The sequence below is a fragment of the Actinia tenebrosa genome, unplaced genomic scaffold, assembly GCF_029948245.1.
Source record: "Actinia tenebrosa isolate PJP-AT-01 unplaced genomic scaffold, QUT_ActTen_1.0 PGA_scaffold4__44_contigs__length_22323623, whole genome shotgun sequence".
Lineage (NCBI taxonomy): Eukaryota > Metazoa > Cnidaria > Anthozoa > Actiniaria > Actiniidae > Actinia > Actinia tenebrosa.
In genome coordinates, this window is record NW_028292581.1 from 5,042,598 (window position 1) to 5,061,232 (window position 18,635).

General features: G+C 38.0%; 2 protein-coding genes across 2 annotated transcripts; both read left to right on the forward strand.

The window, feature by feature from the left end:
- The first annotated feature begins 468 nt into the window (after nt 1–468).
- On the forward strand, nt 469–8,153 carry LOC116298315 (homeobox protein Hox-A4). The gene is made up of 2 exons (XM_031706717.2): nt 469–1,294; nt 5,979–8,153. Exons 1-2 carry the CDS (start codon nt 940–942, stop codon nt 6,254–6,256), a joined length of 633 nt encoding a protein of 210 aa, XP_031562577.2. The 5' UTR covers nt 469–939; the 3' UTR covers nt 6,257–8,153.
- Nucleotides 8,154–14,087: 5,934 nt separating this feature from the next.
- LOC116298361 (uncharacterized) lies at nt 14,088–18,143 on the forward strand. Its single transcript, XM_031706780.2, has 2 exons — nt 14,088–14,837; nt 16,818–18,143. Exons 1-2 carry the CDS (start codon nt 14,423–14,425, stop codon nt 17,102–17,104), a joined length of 702 nt encoding a protein of 233 aa, XP_031562640.1. The 5' UTR covers nt 14,088–14,422; the 3' UTR covers nt 17,105–18,143.
- The last annotated feature ends 492 nt before the right edge of the window (nt 18,144–18,635 follow it).

Here is an 18,635-nt window from a genome sequence, read left to right on the forward strand (position 1 = left end):
TTAAAAATAAATGGTCTTAATGACACCCAGCTGTCAACTTCACTCTTTTCTCCACCAACAAACAATCCACGGAAAAAGGAAGTTGGATTGTGAAGTACCCTTGTCTCAAGTGATGGATCTAAAAAGACCTTTTTTGCTCTCGAACAAAGACAACAACCGTTTCAGCTTATTTAAAGACAAGATGGTTCGTTATAGGGAATGCGTTCTAAAGCCTGCCGGCATGGCTCATGAGTTCGATTCGTACCGGCGCGATCCATCCACTTGTCTATTTTAAGATGATGGCTCTTACCGGCTGTTGATCAGAACTCTTACAAAACCACACATGAGTATTTTCCTATAAAGTCTTAGTCCAGAACTCAAAACAAGAGAAAGTGAAATATAAATAAATTCAAAATTATCTCGGAATTAGACTAAGGTTTCCCAGAAAAGAAACCCTTAAGACAGTGCATGGGAAAAAAGAAATAAACGGAACAAAATACAAAGGCTAATGCCAAAAACAGCTGAACTGACGCGGCACATAAAAAGGCTAAGCATGGGCGCTAGACATTATCTAATTATAGCGATGTTTATTTTGCTTGTTGAGGGGGAATCTAAAGCACACCGACTCATGGTGGGAGACAGAAAAAGATAGGCGAACAAGCAGTTGGTTGGAGATTCTACTTGGATATTTTGTGGCATCGTAGAGGGCAAGAAAAACGAGGAGTTCGGATTTTGGTGCAAAAGAATGTGAGCTGCTTGTAACAAGATCTTGCCGACAGAAAGTGATTTGGATTAATTACAATTTCAAAACGAGCGGCCCGATATCGCTTACGCCGTTACAGAACCTTCCGATAAGTTGGCTAATCTGAAGAGGGGCCCTGTGCGACCCGTTGACCAAAAAAATTAGACAATCTCAACCAAGACTAAAACAGCATCAAGAACAGATCCAGTTCATGAAATATGTATAGCAGAAGTTTTAACTACGTCCGGCCATCATACTCCATTCCACCTCACGAACAACACACACCACCACCATTATCCCACCATCCCTATGTTTACCCTTCTCCACGTTATGCATTCAACACTTATTCTCCAAGTACAAGCACTTATCCCCCAAACACGCCCTCCTCGCAGTACGGCCATGGCTCATCTATGGGGCACTACAATGAGTCGAGGAATATGGAGATCGTACCACGAGAAAATGAAGTGCCAATGCTACACCATCTTCCACAGACAGCCCCTCTAATGGACGATTGCCGTGCTACAATGCCTTTGGAACATAACTGTATTCCTCGTGCATCGAGCTGTGAACAAGGTAATGAGGGACGTTAATGTCTTTATTACTGTTTATTAAGCATCACACCTTCTTAAGTAGCATCGTAGATTTACTTGTGATCATCATTTGAATCAGTTCTCGATGGCCATTAGGGATCGTTTCATGCGCCTTGCGGTATTTACATTTGCAGAGTTCATGGAGTGCTAATGAAAGATAATTTCGTTTGTGATTTTCGGGTTGGTCGTCTAACAAAAGCAATAACATCTCGCCTGACTAGTGATCAATAAGAAATCAGAGTTCCTAATCATTCTTCGATTGTCTCTGTTGAGATTGCTAGTTGGAACAATAAAAAGACAACGACGTTTAGTACTGCGAGACCTTGGATTGTTGTGCCTCGTACCTCAAGGCATTTCTAATATCCATTGCTGTTCGTTGCTCTTTAATCTCCAAAAACTCGCAAAGCGTTTCACTATGATTTCAATGCAAACCTTAAAAAGGGTTCTGATTGACACCAATGGCTTAAAAACTTGGCTAAAATATCCACCAATGATTGAGCTATATACCAAGATATCTATAGGATTTAGACAGTCTGAAAGAGCGCTAATTCACTTGAATAGGGTGACTAGGCATAATGGCGGTGCTTTTATCTTTAGTCACCTTTTTCGTAATTGATTTTACTAGCAATGAGTAGCCATACCAGGAACCTAGCTCTGTTTAATGTCCATCGTTATGTATGTTCGATAATTGGTTATAGTAATGTACCGTAGATTGATGGAGCACATAGCGATGTATATCAATCAATTTGGACCTATGTCATGACCACGTCGAGCGTTTATTATACGTTTTTACTCGTTTCTTGAAAGGATAAATTGATTTTCATTATCCAAGAGTCTAGGATCTTTGTGCTGGTTTATTGTGTGTAATCATCTGATAACCCGCTTTTTTAAGCTTGGTTTCCTGAAATGTTGCTTCAGGAAGGTAATCTAAATGAACAAGAGGCTAGTTTGGAATGGTCTACTGAAGGGTTTCTACATGGTGGTCAAGTTAACCACCAAATACCACCAATCATTTTCAATAATATACGAGTCTCTCTAGGCATGACAACCTTAAAATTGTTTTGAATTTGCAATTGATATAAAAAATGTCCTGGAAGTAAGTAAAATATTTGAGGAAAAAAGAAAACTTTAGGAACAGATGCTCCATTGGTGTGGTTTAGTTTTTCTTAGATCTTTTGATAAACTTCAAAGTTTTTTATCATGTTGCAAACCTCTCTCAGGGCATAAATCAAACAAAATTCTAGTTTGACTTCCAAGTATTGCGATTTTACTGAATAGAAAAGGATGGTAAAGCAGAAGTTAATAATATAACCTACAAATCAGTATAGAAGCAAGAGTAGGGGACTGACTTGCTTACAGCTTTCCATGCTGAACTGTCTTCTCTCATAGACCATCATTACCCATCAGACATAAACATGTGTGTCCAGCATTTTTTTTTAGTTTAGTGGAATTTAGTTAAAGTTGTCGTTATTAGAAAGAGGAGAGTATTTTAGAATGATCTCTGATGGTATCAAGTCTCTACCAAGTTCTCAAATACTAAGTTTTTTTTAAATGACGAGCGTTTGACTTAAACCTTAGTCTTTCTCAGACTACAGGAACAGTCCCCAGAATCTTCAATACAATTTCAGTATATTTTCGATATATTAGGTAGTATACTATAAAATACTTATAACGACTTTTTAAGTATCCTAATTGCAGCCCCTGTATTTGGTAAACCATATCTTAGAAAGTTTCTATCTGTTTGATCAGTCAGGGTTGACTTTGATTGCACTACAAACAATATGTACTTACAATGCTCTTGAGACTCAAGTACAAAAACCATCTAATAGCCTATTAAATTAATCCATTCACGCTTTTATTAAATTATCCCCACTTAATCAGTTTTGTTTAGTAAAACTTTAGTTTATGTATAGTATTCTTGAAGAAAGCCACGAAATAGCTCTGCAGCTCTTTATTGCTGGATAAGCTAAGCCCCCTTTTACTGTTCTTAATGACTGACTCATGAAATCTGTCGGCAAAGCTATTGCTGTGGTTAGAGAAGACCACAAAGCTGACATGAGCTTCCCAGCAAACCACAAACCAGACCCCAGTGTAAGTGAAGACCTCTTCTACGTGAAGCACTTCATTCATGAACTTCAGCAAAAAAGCACCACCAGTTCTACAGTTCCCTATAAAAAATCGTATATACTAAGGTAAATTCGGAGTTGTGCTCTATTTTTAGGCAAATAGATTTATATTTTTATGCTAAGGAATGTATATGTAACATTACTGGTCAGTTCACATATTGACTAGCAACAGAGGAGCCCAGTTATACCTAGTCTTCTGACGTTATATTTTCAAAACCTAAAAGGTCTTCAGCTTCTAATTATCGATTCTTTCACTTTTATATCATTAAACTTGTGATACTATTACTGTAGAATGTATATATATATATACACAGGATGCTATGTGAGCTAGTAAAGTCCACCACAGTTAAAATGGGTTCAACCGCAAACGAGGTACCTCGGGAGGCTTGTCCTCTTCTTCCAGAAATGAGAGAAGATCCTAACGACTAATCCCTTTACTTTGTCTTAGACTTTCCAACTTCAATATTTTGTCCCTTTTGTGAGTTATGGACAACTTTCTATAATATTTAGAAGTGACCACTTCGCTAGTTAGATTCAGGTGTGGCGCTGTGTCATTCGAGTTAGAACAAGCTCTGTTTTTAAGTTCCGGTCAAGACCAATGTAGAACCAAATTCAAAACTTATCGTAAATTTTTTTTTAAAGTTGAGACAAGTTATCGTTATTAATAGAAATGGTAACAAATATGAAAACTCTAAGTTTTCTTATGTATGATTCTCCATGCATGACTATAACAAGCTGTTTTTTTGTTTTTTGTTTTGAATCTTGCAACTAGTCAGTTAAAGGCAACTCAAAGCAACTCGGCTTCAATTAAATGGAAGACAAGCTTTCTTATTTCTTCTTCTGGCTTTTAGTCAGTTTATGTTACCAAAACAACGTGGTTTGGCTTGGCTCCACTTTATGTTATTCTGAATCGAAAACGCTAGCCGAGCTGAGATGCCTGAGTTGAGCTTCTTCGGCCCTTTCTAAACCAGAACTTTTTCACTCGTTTTTCACTTTTTTATGATTTTCTTGCTGGCTCTATAGGCCTATTTAAAACCGTCTAATGACTATTTTACGCAACAAAGCCCATTATTTTTAATTTTCGTTAAATTATTGCGCCATACTTCGAAAAGTTGTTGTAGCATTGACTCCAGGGTTTTGCTGAATGAACAGCCTAGACGCGATACAGTAAATATCCTATATCTTTTATTGTCCTCGTTTTTCATCTTGATTGGCAGATTTTCACTCTATTTGTAATATAGTTAAGGCTTTTTCTTGTAGTAAAATAAGCCAAGCTATATATAAGTAGGTGCCATACGCCATCTTACAATGTTTTCTTTTGTGTGGCGTGGCAAGCGTCTCGTATTGGCAAATATGTGTTCAGCGATAAGAATGTGATCTCTAAGGCTGATGATAATATTCACACCAACTGCAGTTTTTTAAACCGAACAGCAAGAAGTAAGATGGAAAATTACACGCAACAGATCCCCAAAAACAACACAGCTTATCGCTAGAGTATATATGCACACCGTGGTACTGAACTCAGTACAGTTCTCATCAGAGTGCGTTAATAACATCTCAGGAATGTCAAGCGATGGCATCAGACTATTTGTCGCTCATATCAAACCAGTTTTCTTTGCGCATTTCGGAATCCGCCTTTTCCTATATAAACTCCTTTTCTTTAAGCTTTCTACTTTTTTCTTAAAAAAAGAAAGAGACAGAACTACTATAAAAAACAACTAATATCGTCAGAGGAAGTTTCATATAACTCAGATCATCATTGGAGACGTGGATGGATCTTTTATTGTTCTACAGAAGCGCCACAACTGGCATTCCGTCTTCTTGCGCAAACGGTAGAACGTTATGAAATGTAAGTTTTAGTGATGTGGATTCAGTCTAGAACGTTGGAAAGGTTGTTTAGAGCACTGTATAATACACTGAACTCTTGCAAGTGAGCGGAAGTGGATGGACTGCGTATTTTATGTTTTTTTGTTTGGTGTGCCAGCGATTTTTTCTCTTTTCACCTTTGTCTCGTGTTGTCCCTGCAATATAGCATTAAAAATCCAAGACTTTCTTTTTTAAAACATTCTGCAGTTCTTTAGTGTAGAATTCTTATCAAACAATAGGGGGAGTTGCAGAGTTCAACAACTAGAAAAACAGCTCAAACTGGGAGCCTGTTCCGGTGAAAAAGAGAAGCATTTCCTCGTATCTGTAAAACCTCTGCCATGAGGGTGGTCGCGTTCTTTTCCACACTAAACAAATTCACCAAGAAGAACCCAGATTCAGGTTCTCAGTTGAACTGTGCCAACAACTGTCTGCATTCGTGTGGTTTTGATAAAAAAAACTGCACATTGAAATCCATTGAGCTTTTGCGTCGATCTCAATGGAGATGGCGAACGAATTCATCGGGAGCCATTTTAGAAGAAAACGCTAAACGATCGACTCTTTATATAAAGTCTATTGAAAAAGTAACTATGGCGTTAAGAGAATTCGAGCTTGCTGTATGTGGCCAGCGTTTAATTTTCTTATAAAAAGTTCTAATAACTTGCTTTTGTTTTTCAGTCGACCCTAAAATCGGAAAGAACGGCAAAAAGCGAAAGGAACGAACTGCCTTCACAAAACACCAAATACAGGAACTGGAAAACGAGTTTCAACGAAATAACTACTTGACAAGACTCCGTCGATATGAAATAGCAGTTAGTCTGGACTTAACAGAGAGACAAGTTAAAGTTTGGTTTCAAAATCGGCGGATGAAGTGGAAGAGAGTTAAGGGGAAAAGACCTGAGAAAAAGCCACTGCTTGTAGACACCGAAGTCATCGAAAACACGGGCAAAAACTAATGGTAGTACCAGAAATTTGGCGTTGTTTTCTGCTGTGGTTCTGCAAATGATGGCCTTGAGAGGAATAGACGTCAATACGCAATAAGAACCTAAGAGATTGTTCTTCTTTTCTTCGTGGGATATCGAGAGAATTAGCTAGAAATGCTTAATATTGAGATGAAAAAAAACGCGATATTTCGAATCATGAGCATGAGTGAACTATAAAGTATGGTTTGAAAGAGACTCTAATACTGAGAATGTGTACATAAAATCCCAACTGCCTCGATGTTTTTATAGCTATTTGTGTAAAAACAGTTATATTTGGATATAATTTTATACTGTTTGGTTTTGTTATCTATATGGTACATACTAATTGTTACCAAGGTGGGCTTTAATTGCTCAACCAGTTTTGATCGGTGTACTGTGTTCCTGTTTCGTATACGGAGTAAAGACTTTCCACACCGAAAAGCATCAAAACTATATCGATAGATAGTCTGTCTGACTAAATAAACGATAAATTTTATAATTCCTTTACGTTAAATAAAATGTTTTGGAGATAAGAGACAAGAGACTGAGTCTTAGAGACAATGCTAAAGAGACTGACAATAATGATGAGTCTCGAATTGAGCTGGCTTACTCTTTTTTTGCTTTAAAATTTTCTTGGAATTTTTCAGCTTTTTCCTCATCTTATTTGCCTCATCATCAGCTCCAACAATTTTGAGCTTGAACTCGTTGATAATTTTGATAATGACGAACCTCGTGCGTGCTACTTCTGTTGCAGTCCTCAACCATGTCAGTATTGTAATAAATATCGAAGGTCTTCAATGGCTGACAGGGGAGTTTTCATTATGTGGCAGTACGTCACAAAAGAGACGTTCTTTTTCTTCAGCTGACCATAGATAATTCAGTGGTGATCATGGCAGAGAAAACAGCTGAGTTTGTGTAGCGCTTCGAGTTGAGTCGCCAACTGTGCAATTATCAAATATACAAGGACACAAACATTTCTTCAATTAACTTTTTTTCCTTTTCAGACAATAGCTTGTAACATAAGGTCTATCTGCACAATTGTGGTTAGAAAAATGATATTTGATCAGTACGTCGAGCTAGAAATACTGCAAGCTTCGTTGCTGATTAGATGAGCAAGTCGTTTCGCTAAGTCTTGTTTAGTCTGTAGGTGTACCTGCAAAAAATCAGGCAGCCACTCAGCTATTTAATGTTGAAAAAAAAAAAAGAAAACTAAAACTTCTGACAATACCATTATTTTTAATTATGTAGAAAGTATAGCGCTTTAGTTACAAACAAGCTCAGCTCTATTTGATGACTGACCGGCAAATAATTTGCGCAACTTTTCATCTAGTCTTCAATAAGGTCAACTTAACTTCAATAGCTAATTCCCAAAATCCTCAAATGAAAGCCAAGCAACATATATGGAGTCAAAATAACTTATCTCTGTGAAATCATTTCAATAAAACCTAAACTCTGCCCAGTCTGGACCTCATAATTAATGGATGATCGAGCCGCTGCAGACGTTCTACGTAAAAAGCATCAATTGGAAACATATGAGGGGAAGCTGAAAAGGTTAAACCAATTGAAGAGAAACTGGAGTTCGAGAAAGTTCTAGTTCGAAGTTTTGAAGGTTTGGGAGGCTGCGATATAAGACGGGGCTTTTTCTTAACATCTACTTGAGTCTAATTGGGAAAACAGAACCATGTTAGCTGTGGAAGGAAGACGACGAGGCGAAATTCCATGTTGGTATTATCTTTAAAGTATGAACATGTATTATAGAAAGAAAGAAATCCTGTAACTGAGTGATTCAATGCGAAAATCGTTTTGAGACCATAAGACAGGGGTCACTTTGGACTCGTGTACTAAATTGAGCGGCACGAATCACGCAGTTGGAACTATTCTGAGCCAAAAAAAAAAAAAAAACGTCTCACCCCTGGCAGAAGCTGCAAGGGATTTGACATCTTGATATCACAGCATCTCTTAATTCTCGAAGATGATAAAATGGGTAATTGCTTTTGTATTGATCTCATTTTATTCATTATTCCTTTATCTTTGTATGTTTGAAATTTGGCCAGTGTGAGGATAAGAAATGAAAGAGAATTATTAGATTTGATTCGAAATAGTTCCCCCATCCTGAGTTTGTCATTTTTGTGGTTTGTTTGGCGAGACCAGAGAAAGGTATGGCTAGAAGACGTGAGACCGGAATGAGTGGAAGCCTGCCAAGATAACAGGCCTATCAAATGTTCTGTTTTGCTCGACGGCCGCTAAGGAGTTCACAGCAGTAATCTTTTAAAAATGAGTTCAAAAGAATAGCCGCAAATTTACAATAGATCTAGTCCGTTGTTAATAGCCTCTTGCTGTTGAGGATCACTCAGTGTGCCACTCAACCAAACAAGTAGCAATCAAAGTTGTTAATCATAGGGGCAGAAGGTCAACCGACGGGAGACTACAGTACAGCAGCGCACGAGCCGACTAGATTGCCTGAGGCAAAAGAGGTAAATAGCCAGTGATTAAACCACATTGTCATGCTGTAGAACTATTGGTATGCAAGATATCTTGTCTGCCTCAAACAAGACAGATCTCAATATTTTGGATGGTCACTGTAGATCTGCTTTTAAATTTTGAATAGTTTGCAGGTTGAAGTACTTTGTGGTTGGGTATTGTACAAACCACTTGTACATCTCACAGGAAGATGTCCGTTCTATCTGCCTCAAGCAAGGTAACCTCTATTGTGGATCGCAAAAGAGTTGCTGAATTGTGAAATGTTAAGTGCACGTTTGTGGTTGATTAAAGTATACGTGTCAGTGGAAAATGTCATGACTGCCTCCAGCAAGGCAACTCTCAATACTTTGGATTGCCAACGGAGTCGCTGAATTTTTAAAATGTCTTAACTATGCACTTTTGTGGTTGCAATTGACTTCGTACTTGTAAATCACTTTTACATTAATAGATCGAAGACTTCTAGTCTTCCGTTAGCAAGGAAGCAATCTCAATATTCTGGACGTTCAAGCATTTGCTCAATAAATATACAATGCATTTACTGGATTTTGTACATTTTTTACATCGCATGGCAAACACTTATCCAAAGGCTTCAAAAGGTCCTTGACAACTGGGATTTTATTATGACTTATACTAAGAAAATAAACCAATCCTAAACCTGCCACAAAATATATCCTAAAAGTTAACGTACTTGTCAACGTATATCCCCTAGGGCCCTAAATTCAGCCAAGTGTACAGGGTGACTGGCTGAAAGAGGGCTTGTCCCGCACTCACCACCTCTCTAATATGGGCGTAGCTACATAATCGTTGAGTGAATAGACCCAACCAAAACGGCCAAAGTGCCTGGCTTGTCTTTTAACATTTAAGCCTAATGCTTAAGCCTATTTAAGTCATTATACTTAAAGAGTAAAAAAAAGCGGGAAATATCGATACCGTGACTTATAACAGCTTCCGTTATTGAACCAACTCACACATAACCAAAAATATATGCCAGCCAACCAATCACATTGCTTGAATTCGAAAACCACTTGGGAATCATGTTGCCTCGTTCTTCTGTTCTTCGTCCTCGGCTCTGCATTATATCGACTCGTTATTTTCAGAGTATCGTAAATTTGTTCTTCTGTGTATAGGAATTAACCGTGAATAAAACGGATTATATATTTTTACCTCGAACCTTCCTTTCTGCCTTTTTACTCGTTGAGCATCATCCCGATACCATCCCGAGCCAATATAAGGGATTAGGGAATGCGTGTGAAAGATAAAAACAAAATAAGCTTTTTTACGATAACTGCTATGGAACTTTTAAGGAATTTCTATACCAGATTGATAATGGACAGCCAAACTTATTCCTTATGCTAGGGCCTCATAGATCAGGCACAACTCAAATCTAGATTTACCGTATGTTCTACCAGAAACTAGCTGCGTCATCCCCGCAACATGTTTACTCGCATGAAGAGTCGTCCGAATCAGGATGCTTTGCGGCCAACCTGATTATTGGAATCAGAAAGCAGGAATTGTACAAGAGTTATTTTAGATTCCTGTTTCAGAAATCAGAAAACTTACTTTTCGGCACTGCCTAGGTATATTGCATAGGCGAAAATACAAGTTTGAAGGAGAGAATGCAGGATTTTGGATTTCCGTTTCCCGAATCAGAAATCGCATTTCTGTTTTCTGAATTACGAATCAGAAATCACAATCTTGCTGACATACGACAAAACACCACGTGTAGGGGAGGGGTGACCACTCGAAAATGCTCTTACTTCCGGTATCATTCACTTGCGCTCTATCACCCCACCCCTAGTCCAATAGTTGTAGCTGTTGTTGATCTTCCGTTAAGATTACCAACCACGTGAAAAAGTTATACTTTTTGTTAGGATAACTCTCTTTAAAATACCTTTCCACGTCCCGTAAGAATCCTCCAGCATCGAGAACCTTTCTAATTTGTCTTGGACATTGAGGGAATCTATTAAGCTCATTTTTTGTCGTAATCACTGACAGAACAACTGAGATCTTTTTAGCTAAGTTTGAATTTATCAGTTTGGCACAATTTTAAAGTAATATACTACCCAGGGGATCACGGTTCAATAATTTGATAATAATAATAATTTTATTCTAGCGCATTACATAATATCTCAATGCTCTTACAATATAGAATAAATCAATAAATAGTGAATAAATGAATAAATATGTATATATACACTGCAATAAGAAGAAGAAGAAGAAGAAGAAGAAGAAGAAGAAGAAGAAGAAGAAGAAGAAGAAGAAGAAGAAGAAGAAGAAGATAAAATAAGAAGCTATCAAAATATAATTTTTAATTAACTATTAATATAGTTATTTATGCGTCAAATAGGAATGTCTTAAGTTTAGTGGATGGAGTGTTCGTTATGGATAGCGGCAGATCGTTCAATGTTTGTCTAAGCGGAAGATCAACAACAGCTACAACTATTGGACTAGGGGTGGGGTGATAGAGCGCAGATATTGATACCGGAAGTAAGAGCATTTTCGAGTGGTCACCCCTCCCCTACACGTGGTGTTTTGTCGTATGTCAGCAAGATTGTGATTTCTGATTCGTGATTCAGAAAACAGAAATGCGATTTCTGATTCGGGAAACGGAAATCCAAAATCCTGCATTCTCTCCTTCAAACTTGTATTTTCGCCTATGCAATATACCTAGGCAGTGCCGAAAAGTAAGTTTTCTGATTTCTGAAACAGGAATCTAAAATAACACTTGTACGACTCCTGATTTCTGATTCCAATAATCGGGTTGGCCGCAAAGCATCCTGATTCGGATAACGTCGGGATTGCGAAAATCCTTCTTACGCGTTAAAGGGGACAAGGAGTGTTAAACCACAATTACCTTAGCTGATTAGAGCGACCATTGAGTCTGATGAAAGTTTGCCGTCCTCAAGATAACATGGCTTGTAGGCACGCTGTACCGGTGGTCTAATCACGTTTCCTCATTTGGTATCTGCTTTTGACACATATGGTTGAAAGAACATTGAAACCCTAGGCTAACTCTGGCCAGTGGAGGTACACGCCCTTGTTCAAAGGGCAGCTTGCATGAGACGGATCTGTTGGCTTGTTGGACACATGCAAAGGATGTGAAATTCCTGATCCCTTTTGTTAGTTTTGCTTGGCCCATTAGTGTAAGACAATCAATGTTTATCAACAATACCACTAGGGCCACCTCTTGTGTGTTTTATTTTTTGTTATTCATGCAATTGATATAATGATAATATTATTGTAACCTATCTTTTAAACAATATAAAACATTGATAATAATTGATAAGGGCAAGATGATCACGAAAAGACAAGAAAAAAGAAAATGAAACGTGCCCCAATTTGCTTTAAAAAAAAACAAAACATTTTGCACCCCATTCGTTTGAAAATTAGTCAAATCATTTCCATAGGTAAAGCTTGCAGCCTGAGTAGTGTTGGTTTTCGCCTTGATTTGTATTTGGCCACTCATTAATTCGAAGTGACTAAAATATGTACATATACGTGCACCGTGGGTGTGTACTATGCAGCTTTACTTGACCATGTCATTCAATTTGTTTATCCATCTCTTTTATATGAGTCAGTAATTTGACACAACTTTAAGTAGGTTTGCTGACTTAGTTGGTATTAGTTTTGACAGCTATCTCTGTCTTAAGGATTTGGTTCTAAAATCTAGCTTGCTTGCTTGCTTGTTTAGGAGGTACGGTACTCACACATTTCATTCTTTCTCAAAGCCGTGGGACCGGAATTACAGTGAAGACACGTCGAATCATGAACACAGTTTTTTCAGGTTATTAGAAAAGAGCTTTCTACTGTTTCAAACCCTTAGAAATGAAGCTTTGAGCTCAAAACTCTGATTGACCAAAATAAATCTCATTTCTAATATTAATCGATTGACAAGGGATTATTTACAGTATGCATTTTTAAAAAGTGGCAAAAAGTAATCATGACTTCAGTGTCCTCAGCATAAGCCAATCAAAAACAATACAATTTTGACTGAAACGGCTGAAGTTGATCGTCCGAAAGTCTTTGGAAGTGATATTTTTCTGTATATCAGAAGGTATTTAGTCAAACGAAGTCAGTAAAGAAACACTTCAGAGCATCTGCCATTTTTTTCACTTTCTAAAGGTCAAGCTATTTTTTCACTCTGTCAATGTCTACTGGAATGTGCCACATTGTCAGCGATAACACAAGTTCAAAGGATCCTTCCATCTGATCGTCACATCCTGCCCGGGCAATAAAAGTAATGTGTTCTAAATCAGTAATGCTTGGTCATAAGATATCCCTCTAACTATTTTTCAAAAGTGTTGTTATTATTTTGTGTGTCATTGGATACGTGCCACGTAAAATAGAGAACCAGGAATGCAGACTTCTGTCACGTTTTAGTGGCATCTAAGTACTCTCTAAATGGCACTGACCTAGTCTGGTTTTCACTATGCATGGTCACAAGATTTCAACGTCAACTCGGGTTCAATTAAACGCAATGTCCGGAAATTTTCATGGAGCGTTCTTTAATAATGTGATTAGATTATAAGCTAACGTGTTCTCTCAAGATCTCGAGTGGATAGCCAGTATTTACTTCCGGTCCAGAAGAAGAAGCTCTTGAAAGTCGAGAGTGTTATTTCAAGATTGTTTAAATTAACGAAGGTTCGTTTTTCTATGCCTGTCACTCCTTAGAAGTATTGGAATTCAACTAAAAGGCCGTTTCTTGCGGAGCAATGTTTTCACAGCGTCTGTGTTGAATCAGATAGCATTTCACATGTCTTGACAGCTTGTTCAAGGTAGATGAGAGAGGATGGATAGGGATGACCTCTCATCAAATAACAAACTTCATTTATAATATTTTCATCGCGAATTTCTTCCAATATGTGATTTACTATTCGTGCGATAGTCTATTGTATGGTAATAATAAGAGGATTGCCTGGGTCCCAGGTCGGGCGGTCAAACTGTCGGCCTGTTTGAGCTCTGCTTGTGACAGGTTGCGGCCAAATACCAATTTCTTTAGAACAGGCCGCCTCGCTCGATGACTTGTTTTTCAAAATGTATAATTGCCGCAAATTATACCTTAGAATTGTCGAGTGAAATAAGGCACTGCCTCCTAAAGGCCACCTAAGATGTGTGGCTTCACTATTAACCACACGTTTTGGAAGAAACAAGCGCTTGCACGGATGCTATGACTCTCGGTTCGAGAGTAGAATATAAAGGCACTATAAACAAAACACCGCTGTGTTTCTTTATTGTCTGTGATCGAGTATTCTCCGACCTTGTCATGTTTCCTTACAAATGGCAAACCGGAATCATTTTGATGGCCTAGAGACGGTTATTAAAAGTCGCATATAGAGTTTCTTGATGTTTCAATATTGTGTTATGAAATCGGTCTCCAAATTTTGCGGGTGTAAAGTAACGAACCGCTTTGCAAATGTTAAAGTCATTTCTTTCAGAAACAAAAGAAGATTTCTTTCCGATGGAGTTCTGCCGCCCCCGGTCCGGCAGTGTCATGGCGTAAATGCGGGATACGTAGATTGGAAACTTCAAAGGATGCGACGGCGCGCACTCGTGGTGTCAGTTTCATTCACTGACAGATGCGATTAAGGGAACCGTCTTTTTAAGACGCTCGCCGACAAACGAAACATCATACGGAAAGTAATCTCATTCTCGAGAGGGCTGCTGTTTTGAAGCAAGACGATGTATGATCTTTACTCTGCCTCGTTGAACTTTACCTCCCCATCGCCGCAATATCCAAACTATTGCAGTTATAATACTCCATCAACTCAACACTCATGTGCTGTGAACATGCAGACACAGTCCAAGCGCGATTACAGAGGCTACAATAGCTACAACGCCACCTCCATGAATGGCAGTGCATCAAGTGCGCTAGCATCTTGTGCAAGGGTACCACCTCTATCTCACCCACCGATCCAAATGGTAGATCGATCTGTACCTCATTCAAGCTTCTACGACGATCCTTATCGTTACAAGATCCAGAATAACTATCAAACACAAAGCAGCTTCCCAAACCACGTTCAATATGCAACTCCGGCTGGCAAAGACTACTGTGATGATGAAACTAGAAGCGAAAAATCATCCGATAACGATCAAGGTAAGGTAATTTCGTTTGGTTCACGTGTAGTTTTTCCATTTCGTTGTAATAGGACTATTTCATGTACTTGATTGTACAATTCTTTCCGCTTGCAGCGGAATTCTACTTCTATTGATTCCTATAAAACTTTATCAACAAATATTCAAACGTGTTTCATCGGAGCAGACGTTTCCATATTGTCTCGCGAGTCCATCTAGGCATTAGAGTTTAATTAAATCTACTGATCTTAAGATTTCGCGAATGAATCTTACGGTAAATATTTATTGGTAATTACAATAAAGAAAAACTTAATGTACAGTCTTTAAGTCTTTAAAGATAACTTAGCTACTGAGGTGAATTTTAACAATGGCTTGAGAAATCTTTAGATATCACGAATAATGTTTTGCGGACAAAGATGAGAAAGTGATGTTGCTAATCTGAGGCGATATACTAAGTTCTTTTGTTTTTCTAGGGCAAATTGTTAATGATTTTAGCTCAAAGGGCAGATTGGTAGTTGTTGTACAATCAACAATCCATCAACAAACACCAATTTATATTCTATTAACTCAACTACCCCTTCGATTCTGCCTTAACTCATTCTATCTTAGCACGGTATCCGACAGGTCTCCATAAAGTCTCTCTTACTCAACTTTATCAATTTTATTCGTTTGCTCAAATCCCAGAAAATATAAATAGTTTTTTGCGTACGCCTTAACAGCTGCAAAACGAGTTTTGAGTATAGTTCAAAACAAATTGACAATCCCTAATGCATTTTTAATAGCTTTGATTTTTTTTACTTGACACCGTAGAAATCTAATCGAAATTCATATGATGCTAGTGTTGGTCTTTGTACAAACAGTAGCTCATTTTTTCAGATGTGGCTTCGCGTTGATATTTTGGCAGCTATCAAAACGCATGTACGCAGAAAAACGAACAAGTCGATCTTGACTCCTAGACATTTGTTCAAACGTTTCCAGCAGCTAATCTTACTTATCCTTGGATTTCTCTTTGCAAATATAATATTTACCAGGACTACTCAGGCTTAAGTGGTTTATGATCCTTAGCTTTGCCCGTGAATCTTAGATAGCAAATGGATATAGCAAATCCAGGAGCCAATATAAGACAGAAATTTGATAAAATAAATGTGTGCGCTCTATAGTACAACAAGGACGTCAGCTGGGCGAGGAATACTATGATACTTTAAAAAATATCTAGAATGCAATTCTCCTTCTTGTGTTGCCATTCTAAGTAACTCACGCGCTAGATACTAGTGTAGTCTTCATATTAAATAAGACTTGAAGGCTCGAGTGGTAAAGCTACATATGATCTCCGATGATGCGTGATTCCAGGGCGCTAGATATTTGTTTGAAAAAACATTCAATGAGATGTAGCGTCTTGAGTGATAAATATTATTACAAACTATTGTGAATCATTCGAAGAAAACTATTCTTGCTCATAGTTATGGAGCAACTAGTTGCTATAAATTAAAAGCTAGCGAGGTTGAGAACTGCACGATTTCTTCAATTAGTTATGATGGCTTACGAAGTGGCTGTAGGGAATTCGATTCGGAAATCTCATAGTCGCATTGATAAGTGTTTTATCTACGAAATTTTGTTTTCAAATTTTCTCAAAACTTGAGGAATCGGTCATGTATATATTATCAAAGCATTCACCGTTCAGCCACACCTCTAGTTTTCTTCACAATCCATTCAGCACTTGGCTTCACTATAGGCTTCTTCTATTAACCAATCACCGACCTTCTCTCAAGTCGGCATATTCCCCTAAAGCTATTTTTGTCGATTCTCATTTTCCATGCCCTGTTCATGTATGTGTTCAGATCAAAATAAGCGGCAAAGTTGAAAGCTAGTCAAACTTGTTGTTTGGAAGTCTTCGGGCAGTTACCTCGGTATCATAACGCGCGCATTTGCTGTCGGAATAAACCCTGATTAACAAAGTAAAACATATAATAACGTTCTAATAAAATTCGTTCATCATCTGCAGATACCGACACAGATAAACCAGAAGACAATAAGTCAAAGAAGCGCAAAGATAGAACGGTATTTACGAAGTACCAGTTGATGGAATTGGAGCGAGAGTTTACTAAAAACAATTACCTGACAAGGCTTCGCCGCTATGAGATCGCCATGTCACTGGACTTGGCCGAACGTCAAGTGAAAGTGTGGTTTCAAAACCGACGAATGAAGTGGAAGAGGACACGTGGGGGGACATCTTCGAGCAAGAAGAATATTGGTATTGTTGATAGAAGAGAAGATATTGTTCTATCGTAACCTCACGGAAGCCATTGATAAGCATGCGCAAGAAGTAATGAACATATTGTAAAAATCTAGAGTACATTATCAGTTTAGTGTAGAGGGACAGTTAGTATATTATCAGTTTAGTGTAGAGGAACAGTAATTGGAATAGTAATTTGTTTTTACTCGCAATCACACCCTTGTTGTTGATCAATTTAAAGGGGAAAAAAACAGAGTGTTCTTGCAGTACCATTATAGCTTGTTAACATCATTATCCTGCATCAGATCGTGAGCACCTTCGTGAGATGTACCAACATTTGGACCAATACGACTCTCTTGTTATAGGATACATAGTCCATCACATTTAGAGTATAGTGTTAACTAAATAAAATGTCCCTTAGCAGCAACAGACAGAGAATAAGAAGGCTTCAATTATTTACAGCAGTTATAGGCTGCATTCGTACTCTACTTCATTCTCTGTGTAAATATATTTTTTGATTTTCATTTTTTTTAAAATTCCATTTGAAGAATCGAATATATGGAGGTCATGCAGTATGAACCAGCAATATAGATGATTGGTCTAAAATCTATATTGAATATAGGGGGCATCTTTTAATGTATATCCAGCAGCACGATAACTAAATCAAGTTGTGCACACTAAGGCTAGTTTTGAACTAACGACGTAACAAAGAATCAACCGCTAGTTAAGGTGACCTCTTGCGTTTGAGTTTAAGCTTGAGCTTGCATTGGCATCAAGAAACAGACAACTGCGCACGCTGCGCACGGAAGATTTGTACGTACAGAATTATTACATTTATGTACCAATACTATTAATACTTAGCTTAGACGTCTTTCGAAGGGGAACAAAACATCGGCCATATAATCCTTTATCAAGCTAACAATATCAATAATTGTAAATAGATATTTATTTGCGTCGAAATCACCGAAATGTGCGCTAAACTGAGAGCGTTTTATTTACTTTTTAAAATATTGAAATTTAAGAATATTGACGACTGTCATTTGATTGAATTGTTAGTTAAAGGAATGGATTGATTATTAAAGATCATTTCGTTAATAGCTGCTTTACGAATCTGTACTTGACTTGTTAAGATTAGGGTGGCTGGGTTCACGTCACTCAGTAAGGGGGACAACGGGGGTAAGAGGTTGACCAACGGCAGGGGGGAGCGCGCCTTGGACATGGTTTTTGAGCTAGCAGGGGGCTCTATTTTGCTCGATAAACCGAAATCATGGGAAGAAAATGATAAGGGGAGGGGAGGGGAGGGTAAGAAAATATTTTGGTCAATTTACCCGTGGAAGGGTCTACAATTACACTTTAGTAGAGGTGACGTAATAGGTGCATAATCGTACAACTTGTCGCCAAACTCGTTGTACTGCAAGTCTCGTATTACCATCCTGCGCGCAGCACTTTTTTGTCGCACGAAGTAGATGCTCACCTCTCTTAAGGCTTTGCAACAAACGCGTTGCGCTGTTGCGCGCGGGATAATAAAATCTAAATTCCCTTTTACAGATTGCAGTACTGGTCAACGATTTTATAGCTTTCGTAAAT

Coding starts and splice junctions, on each gene's coding strand:
- LOC116298361 (XM_031706780.2), top strand. CDS start 14,423: ATGTATGATCTTTACTCTGCCTCGTTGAACTTTACCTCCCCATCGCCG. Junction 14,838..16,817: donor ATCATCCGATAACGATCAAG/GTAAGGTAATTT, acceptor CATCATCTGCAG/ATACCGACACAGATAAACCA.
- LOC116298315 (XM_031706717.2), top strand. CDS start 940: ATGTATAGCAGAAGTTTTAACTACGTCCGGCCATCATACTCCATTCCA. Junction 1,295..5,978: donor TGCATCGAGCTGTGAACAAG/GTAATGAGGGAC, acceptor TTTGTTTTTCAG/TCGACCCTAAAATCGGAAAG.